Genomic DNA, 9537 nt, shown 5'->3' with positions numbered 1-9537 from the left:
TTATTTTATATAAAATATTATATATAGTATATAATATAATCAGAGTATTACCCCTGCTCCTGGTCTCCCCTAAGCTTATCTAGAAAATACCTCCAACCCATATCCTTCAGATTTCCGTAACAAGGTGTCGATTTATTGCCTATAAAAATATTTACGAAAATAATTATCTAAAAAACGCAGAAAATCGATAGCACATTTTTCTAATTATTACTTGAAAAACAATCCTTATCAATATTCTACTGTTTTTTTCTAATTATCATTTACTCCATATCTTCACCTGAACTGGTGATTTATTACCAGAGTTATTTTTCAATCGCATATATAGGTAGGAGGTAACTAAGTTTTTTTAGTTTTGAGGAAAAACCAAGAAAATTTTAAGGATGAACTTGATAATACATGGTGTGATATTTTCATTTTCATTAATATTTGTTGTTGCTTTCGGATTACCTGAAGCTCAGCATGTAAAAAATGATAATGGAAAAGTGAGGAAAATTGAAAATTATGCTGCTAACCAGAGTAGTAATGTGGAAAATGATTTGGTTTTGAAGAAAGTTGAAGAAAGAGGTGAGAGAAAAATATAATATTAAATATGCAAATATTTTCACACTAAATGAGTTTTCAATGAAATTTATAAATATAAAAAATGTTAGGAAAATAATTATTAATTAATCAACAATTAAATTATTAATTTCAATATACTAAAATTGGCATTTCAACTACGATTTATTCAAAATTCTGATATCCAAGAGTGAACAACAGTTTTTACTAGATTTTAGTAAATTTTATCTGATTTTTACAGATGAAAACGAATTATGATGTCCAAAAGGAAATTCATAAGTTATTTGAAGAAAAACAAAAAAATGTTTTGTATCCATATATAGCAAATTAAGGAAATACTAAAGTCAGCATTTCAACTACAAAATATTCAAAATTTCGTTATCCAACTGTATATCCAACAGTTCATACTAAAATTTAGTAAATTTTATCTAGTTTTTACTAATATAAAAAATATAAGGTCTGGAAAAAAAATTATTAGTTATTTGAAGAAAAGTAAAAGAATGTTCTAAATCCATATATAGTAAATTACGGAAATACTAAATTCCTCATTTCAACTACGAATTAATCAAAATTTTGATATCAAAGTATATATCACAGTTTTTCTTAGAATTTAGTGAATTTTATGTAGTTTTCACTAATGAAAACAAATTATGATGCCCGAGAACTAAATTGAAAGTTATTTGAAGAAAAGTAAGTAAAAATGTTCTAAATCCATATATTAGCAAACTATGGAAATACACCTAAGTCTGTTTTTACACGGAGATTGGTTCCAGAAGAATCCGTGTAAAAAAAAAAAGTGTAAAAAAAGACATTGATCTTATACAAAAATGGGTGATTTGTTCCTAATCTCTAAAACCTATTAAAATTAGTGAAAAACAAGAATTTTCAGGGTATTCCCCTAAATGAGTGCTATTCATATTTGCTTTGACCAGTAAAATTGTTTGTACGCGCTAAGGGGAATTCACTTAGATCTTTAAGCTAGTGTTCGCAAACTATCGATACTATCGATGGTTTCAGACTTTTTTCTTTCATAAATACTTTTTTGTGATATGAACATACTTCGCAAAAATTAAATTTGACAAAAAAAATTAAGTACATAAAATTTTAAATCGTGCTAATTGGAATAAAATCGTGTAAAAAAAATTAAAAATATTCAATTTTCAAACCGTGTTATATCAAAACCGTGTACAAAAAGACCGTGTAAAAACAGACTTAGGTGTACTGAAGTCAGCATTTCAATTACGAATTAATCAAAATTTTGATATCCAAATAGATTAAACAGTTTTTACTAAAATTCAGTGAATTTCATCTAGTTTCAACTGATGTATATAAAACAAAGTTGCCGGGGCAAAATTATAAAGGTATTCAAAAAAAATATTAAAAAGAAGTCCAAAATTCTAGTAAAATCATCAGAAAATAAGCGTCTCATCAAGTTTTATTAAAATTTCATTATGGAAAAGTATACAAAAGTTTTACTAGATTATTTATTGTTATTATTTTTTTCGAATTACAGTATTTATTACAACTGTTAAATGATTTAACATCTAGTAATAATAATAAACAATAACATAAATTTAAATAAATAAGAGTACAAAGGATAAAATTTACATTAAAATGATATCCGTAGTATGATGATTTAATATAAAATAAAAGCAAATCATAATAAAAATAAAATTAATAAATAAAATAAATAAAATTTCTGAATAATAAAATAATACTAGATTATAGTAAATGTTTTTAAGCTCTTATTAAAATATAGAAATTAAAAATTTTGGGATGATAAAAATTTTAAGTCGCCTGACGTAATGTAAAGAACTTTCTTAAAACCACATATTGCTAAGTATCAAAATTCTAAAATAGACGATAAAAAACTAATTCAATTGAAACAATTCAAACAAAAACTACCAGATAACTTTTGTTATCATATGTAAGCCGATGCTAGAGTAAGTGACATTAAAATCTGTAGATAAAAATATCTGCCAGTCCTCGCGAGACGGGTATTTTTACCCGCTCCCCAATATACATACATATATATATATAAATATATATATAAATTTTTATTTTCCTAGGTAATCGTGACACTGTTTTATCAGGCCAATTCAGTCCAGCAATCCATTTCTTCTCAGACAGTGCCAAAAATGTAGTCCACGAAAGTGCATCCTTTCTCAGGACCTTAGTCGAGCAAATTGTCGACAGAAAAAGACGTAGTTTAAGAAAAATCAAAGATGGCTTGAAAAGATTATGGAAAGCTAATAAAGATTTAGTCAAAGCATTTTTGAACCCTAAATTTTACGAGGCTTTAGTTATTGGATCTTTGGAATTACCAAAGTTGGTGACAGAGTTGTACGAGAAGTGGGATCCTGCTAAACTTGATGAAGTAATTTATGTTGAAGCTCCTCCAGTTCTACCTGGTATTCCAGGTAGTAATCCAGGTGGTATATTTTCTACAACAGGCACGTCTGGAAGTTATCCTGGATCTGGTAGTTGGTCTGGAAGCGGATCTGGAAGCGGATCTACAAGTGGATCTACAAGTGGATCTACAAGTGGATCTACAAGTGGATCTACAAGTGGATCTACAAGTGGATCCGGAAGTGGGTCTGGAAGTGGATTATGGAATGGGTCTGGAATTTTACCAGGAATAGTTCCAGGAATACTACCCACTGCACCTTTTCATACATCCCTTCCAACTGGTATAAATATTGCTAGTGGTAATGGTATAAATTTACCAACTCTTAGGCCTTCTCAACCAGGAGGCATTTCCATAAATTACAATTAAGGGCTATAAAAATACATTTAATTCTGTCATAATATGCTTTGTGTTATATTAAGTTTGATAAAATTATAAAACTTAACTTTAAATAAAATAGACGGTTGGATCACTTTATTTTGACTCATTTAGAATATTCTGGAAATACCAGAAGAAGATATACATGCAAACTTGCACATAGCTAAATAGTTATTTTCTAGATTTTTGGATATTTAATTTATTACTATTAAATAAAAACTTACAAAGGTCTATATTTTATTCGCCCAAATATTATGTGTCAAATATAATCAAAAATTGTTTAGTTTATTGAGAACTAATAAAAACATGAACCAATTTGATAATTATTTACTTTTTGAGCAAAAGATTGATTTCGTTGCTAATATTTTTTAAGGTTACATTAAAAGACATCATTAGGCTTTTTAGCTAATTTTTTATATATTGACGATTATATCAATCAGAATACAAAAAAATCACAAGAATGATTATATAGAAACTGCTACATATTTCACTGATAAATAAAACAAGTTTGAATACTAAAGTTTTCAAAAATGTTTATTATTAGTTAACTAAAATGACAATTATTAGTCTCAAATGCTTAAGTAATTTTTTTAAATTTATTTAAAAATTTTGATGCTAAAAATATTAAAGGAATATTTTGAGGGTTTATAAAATAGTATGTTAAGAAAAATTTATGTTACATAAAAAAATATTGTTAAGAATTATTCAGCTAATTATATGTATCTTAACTATTATATAAATCAGAACACGAAAAAATTACACAAATAATTATATCGAAACTGATACTTACAATGATAAATAAAGAAAGTTTAAAAAATAAAATGTTTAAACATGTTTTTCATTATTTAACCAAAACGACAATTATTAGCCTCAAATGCTTAAGTGTTTTTTTGTAATTTTTATTTGAAGGTACCGATTTTAAAAAATAATATAGAGATATTTTGAGAATATATAGAATAGTCAGTTAAAAAATGATGCTTTGGAATAGTCTTAATTTCTAATATTTAATCAATTGTATACATAAATATTGAAATTCTAAAGATTTTTCATCAAGTTCAACTTTTCAACTTTTCATATTTTTTTTTTCAAATTTCTGCTGGTTCAAAACATTTGCACTACGTTTTTCAAAATATATTAATTTTTTTTTTCAATTTTGAAATTTTCATTTCATTGGATATAATATATATAATTATGTACATGTTTTTCTATCCTATGGGTATTTTACATTTCTATATGTTTCTAATTTCAGTGATTGAAATTTTTTTTTAATAGTTGACCATTTAGATCATGTGTCAATCAAAGGTTCTATTAATTCACCAAATTATTTTTCAAGCTTCTAACCGCTTATTAACACGTTGTTTGCCCTGTCAGTCATATGTGTTTAACGCTAAGAAGTCCTACATGAGCTATGTCCGACATTCGCGATTTGGTAAAAAAATGAAAATAATTCTGATATTGATGTGGCCAAAATATCGTTTTTCCTGAATTTTCATTCTTGCTTCATTTCCAAGTGAGTATATTTTCCTTTGATACTTTCCATTTTATTACTACTTTATTATTATTTGGTGTTAATATATGCATATTCCATTTTCTCATAAATTTTATATAAACCCTTGCCTTTTATTTCGTATTTTATTACTTAGCAGTATATTCTAAAATAACTTTTGAATATAAAACTATATGATCGGATTCTAAACAGATACTAAAACAAAAGATATATTACTGTGAACATAAAACTGTTTTATGTACACATCATTATGTATTAAATAAACCTTCATCTTCCGGAACATAAAAGACTGTTTTCTATGAATATTATAATAACACACTGTATGTAAAATGTTTTATAATGGTGATAAAATATTTTTTATATGAAAGAGTAGATGGATGAAAATGGACTAGGAGTGCACCGGTCAATCTTTACTATTACATTTTATTAAAATTATAGCAAAATAAAATAAAATCTAATATTTTTACCAGACATTTATTTTTATAAAAGTTTGATTATAATAAAGTTTTTTTTGCAAATTCAAGGTCAAAGTTTTTTAAAGTTAAAGAAACAAATTTTTAAGGTTTATATCACTTATTTACAGAAAGATAATAATGTCATATATATTTTCAAAACTTTAAATAAAAACATTGTTAACACGTTAATCGCCACGATAATATCAGAAAAAAAATTCACATGGGCCAAGACAACTTTATTAAATAATTTAAATAAAAATGTATTAAGGAAACTTGATGTATCGAAGACAATTTTTTTTATGAAATTCCTAAAAAGACACTATTTTTCTTGTCACACATATATGACTGACACAGCCCTATATTTTTTTTTTTGGCCTTCTACCAAACCGGGTATGTCAGACATATATGTCTAAAATGGCTCTTGTAGAATTTTTTAGTGTCAAACACTTATGACTGACATGGCGATTAACGTGTTAAAATTTTAAATCCACAGCTACTAGGTTTTGCTTTATTTTTAACGTTCAACTGATCTCTTTCAATGGCAAATTTATAAATAAACTTTGTGAAAATCAATTGTAATATATATAATGCAAAAACAGAATTAATTTTATTATATTATAATTGCAAAAATAATCTAATATTGTAAACAATAATAATTGTCAACACTGACGATAATGAATTAAACTAAATAATTCAAGGTGAAGGAAATTCCCAAAATGTATAAATAAAATAATTGATAAAAAAGTATAATATTAATTATTATTGATTTTTGGGTTTTCCTGAAGAAAATGATTTACCGCCGATTCTAAAGCGATTTATTTGATTGAAACGTCCTTTTCTAATTTTAAATAATAATTATTTATTTTTTACTACACCTCAATTAATGGATTTCTTTTTATTAAACCTTAAACAATGGATCTTGTTTTACTAGACCTTAAATACAGAATTTCTCTCAGCACTTCTCAAAAAAATGGATTTTTTTACTACACCTTGAATAATGGATTTATTGTTACTAAATCTGAAATAATGAATTTTTTTTACTAGACCTTCAATACAGAATTTGTGAGTATGCATGTAATATGTAAAAAGAATAAGTGAAATGCAATATGTTACAAAAAGTAAAAAATGAAAAATATTAATGTTTGAAAAAAAAAAGAATCAACAATGGATTTTTTTCCTACACCTCAAATTAATGGATTCGTATTTACTGTCTCAAATAATGGATTTCTTCTTACTAAGACCTCAAATACAGATTCGTTTTTTTACACCGCAAAATTAATGGATTTTTTTTTACTACTCTTCAAATAATGTTGCCATCTGAATAAGAATGCATGAAATAGATGGGACAATAGTTCTAAAAATCACGTTTGGAGTGGAGTACGATAATAACAAACAACCATTAAAAGTTTGGAAACTTTTGTTATAAATGCAATATCCACTCCAATTATTAATACCCTGCTGAAAGCTCAAGAGTTTTCCAATAATTTTCATTACACCATGCATCATCAAATTGTTATCACAGCAATTTGTTATTTTCCATATTGTTATCACATTCAATAGAAAAAAATAACCATTGCGATAAGGAAATGACTGGTGCATTTTGGATTCCAAAAAATAAAGGAAAAATATTCTAGATATTTCTAATGTGCACAAAAATTTGCAATTCAAATTTAAAAATATTGATGGGTATATAAAAACTGCGAAAATTACTTCAGCATTAAGTTCTGCATTTGAAATCGTAGTAGCAAGTGAAGAAAAAAATCAGTAAATCACAATGAAGTTCTCTTTGGTAGTTTTTTTGGTTTGTGCCATCGTGGCAACAACTTTGGCAGCTGCTCCTAATTCCCAAAGACAAAAAAAGGATAGTGACAAACTTCCTGGAGTAAGGAAAAATGAGAACCATGAACGTGCAGCTGCTCCTCATCCTGCTCCTCGGGCCAACAATAAAGGAGGTAAGAAAAATTGAAATTTTTCACCAAGAAAAAAGGAATATTCTTTGGTTTTCTGCCATATTTGACCCAACTGAATACAAAACTAGTCGTATATAGCATCGTGCCTTAAGGCAATTTGCTGGAACGTCCCGTACCGTAATGAAATATTCGAGAAATTTTAAACGTTTCCAAATAGATTATTACAAATACTGTAACTTTCATTATTTTTGCTATCTTGTTATATCTGAGCAAATCAAATGTAAATCATAAATCAATTCATCTCCAGAACATTAACAGTCGTCATTTCATTTCGAATTCAATTTCACAAAAATAGTTGCCTAATTTACACAGAATTGAAAAAGTGCTCCCGTATAGTTACAGTCTAATTTTGCAAATAATTATATTATATTATACTGTGCTTAGCTTAGCGGCATTTTCATATTTTTCAGTAGTTTTCACAAAATTGGAAAAGTGCTCCAGTGGATAAACAGTCTAAGCGCACTTGGGTAAACATTTGTACCAGAGTGGCGCTTAGACTGTGCTTAACCTGGGTAATTTTTTAAATTTTTAATCCAAAATTACAAAAATATTTCATGAAAAATAAAAAAAAAAATGTTTTTTTATTCTCAAAAGCAATTGTTTTGTCAATACAAGCAGAAAGTTTTTTAGATCATTCAAATCGGGCGTTTAGTTCACTCAAAAACTGCCATTTTTTTAACATTTAACTCTGTATCTCCAAAACCGCTGGGCCTACCTTTGCCAAAAACTAATAACCACTTTTCCCCGTCATTACGAACTGAATGTTTTCTGGATCATACAAATCGGATGATCCGTTCTATCAAAAACTCGAATTCTATTGTCTGCACTCTTTGCTCCATATATCCGTAACTGCTGGACCTGCCTTTGCCAAAAACTAATCAGCACATCTCCCTATTAATAGAGATCGAATTTTTTTAACCATTCAAATCGGTTGATCCGTGGACGTGGACGAAAAAATGCGGACGTACAAAACACACACACACATACACACACATCCATTTTTTCTGAAGTATGCCAAAATGTTCAGAAACTTTCAAAACGTCGAGAAATGCAAAAATGTTCATTTTCGATTTTCGGCCCATTACTATAACTACCCTACGGGAAGTTAAAACGTTCCTAAAATATTGTAGGATTCTGCTGTTCTGGATTCCAGTTACAAGGAATTTAACAAATTATTATTTTTCTCTAGCCAAAAAAACCCAAGCCAGAGCCGGACCACCAGCCCCAAACCCAGATAAAACCACTTCTGAAATAGACCTCCAAACCGCCGTCAAATCCGCCTTTGACGCCTTTGCTCCTTTGGCCAAAGACGGTTCAAGTTTGGCAGTAGATGCAGTAAAAAGCTTCCTAGGTGACAACAAAGCTCGCAATTCTCCAGCCAATTTGCAAAAACGTGCTGCCAAATTGGCTACTGACAGTTTTAATGCTGTCAGAGATTTTACACCAACTGTGAACAAATTGGTGCAGACTTACGTACCAAAAGCCTTGGAAACTGCTTCCAAGACTTTGGACTTGCTAGGATTCTGAGGAACTAGGATTGATATTGGGATCGAATGCTTGTACAATAATTATTAGATAATAACACTATTTTTAAAATTAATAGTTGTACAAGTGTTAATAAGAGCACGTTTGATGGATCCACTGGTTAATAGAAATTTTCGTGAAAATGTTAATGTTTACTAATAAATATATATTTTACTAATGCAAAACAAAATTATACTAATAAAAAAATAACTTATGTATCACTTGATATAAAGTACAAATACAAAATATGTTATTGGAACTTGGGTTAAAATATATAAAAATATTTATTTTATTGGATACTATAATATTATCATTTATAAAATAGTGTATCATGCTTTTTCATCCAATCCTTGTTAAATATGATGTTAATTTAGAAAGACGCCTTTGAATAAATTATTATGGATCTAAGACATAGTTTTTATTTTTGAATATATATATATATATATATATATATATATATGTGTGTGTGTGTGTATGTGTACGTGTGTGTATTTATACTAGCTGACCCGAAAACACCTTTCAATACCATAGACGAAGAAGAGTACAGCTTTTTAATCTACTCTCACTACATGTAAGGGAATTGATTGATCGTCAATTTCACCATACCATCGTTAAACTTTTAAAAGCCCAAAGTTTCTACAATATTTCTGAATTTGCCAATTTCGATATCAAACAATATTTTGATAATAAAATGCCTACTGATAATATCTGATATGAGATTTTTCAACAGTTACAATT

General features: G+C 27.8%; 2 protein-coding genes across 2 annotated transcripts; both read left to right on the top strand.

Moving 5' to 3' along the window:
- The first annotated feature begins 380 nt into the window (after positions 1-380).
- LOC113379138 (corneodesmosin-like) lies at positions 381-3334 on the top strand. Its single transcript, XM_026619518.1, has 2 exons — positions 381-564; positions 2628-3334. Exons 1-2 carry the CDS (start codon positions 381-383, stop codon positions 3332-3334), a joined length of 891 nt encoding a protein of 296 aa, XP_026475303.1.
- A 3703-nt stretch (positions 3335-7037) lies between these two features.
- On the top strand, positions 7038-8861 carry LOC113374745. The gene is made up of 2 exons (XM_026614720.1): positions 7038-7257; positions 8465-8861. The coding sequence occupies exons 1-2, from the start codon at positions 7080-7082 to the stop codon at positions 8800-8802; spliced, it is 516 nt and encodes a 171-aa protein (XP_026470505.1). The 5' UTR covers positions 7038-7079; the 3' UTR covers positions 8803-8861.
- Positions 8862-9537: the final 676 nt, after the last annotated feature.

The sequence above is a fragment of the Ctenocephalides felis genome, unplaced genomic scaffold (assembly GCF_003426905.1).
Source record: "Ctenocephalides felis isolate EL2017-DRISC unplaced genomic scaffold, ASM342690v1 CF-g0.4_SCAFFOLD_00845, whole genome shotgun sequence".
NCBI lineage: Eukaryota > Metazoa > Arthropoda > Insecta > Siphonaptera > Pulicidae > Ctenocephalides > Ctenocephalides felis.
Note: the sequence above shows the minus strand (reverse complement) of the source record. Positions and strands in the feature narration are given on the sequence as shown.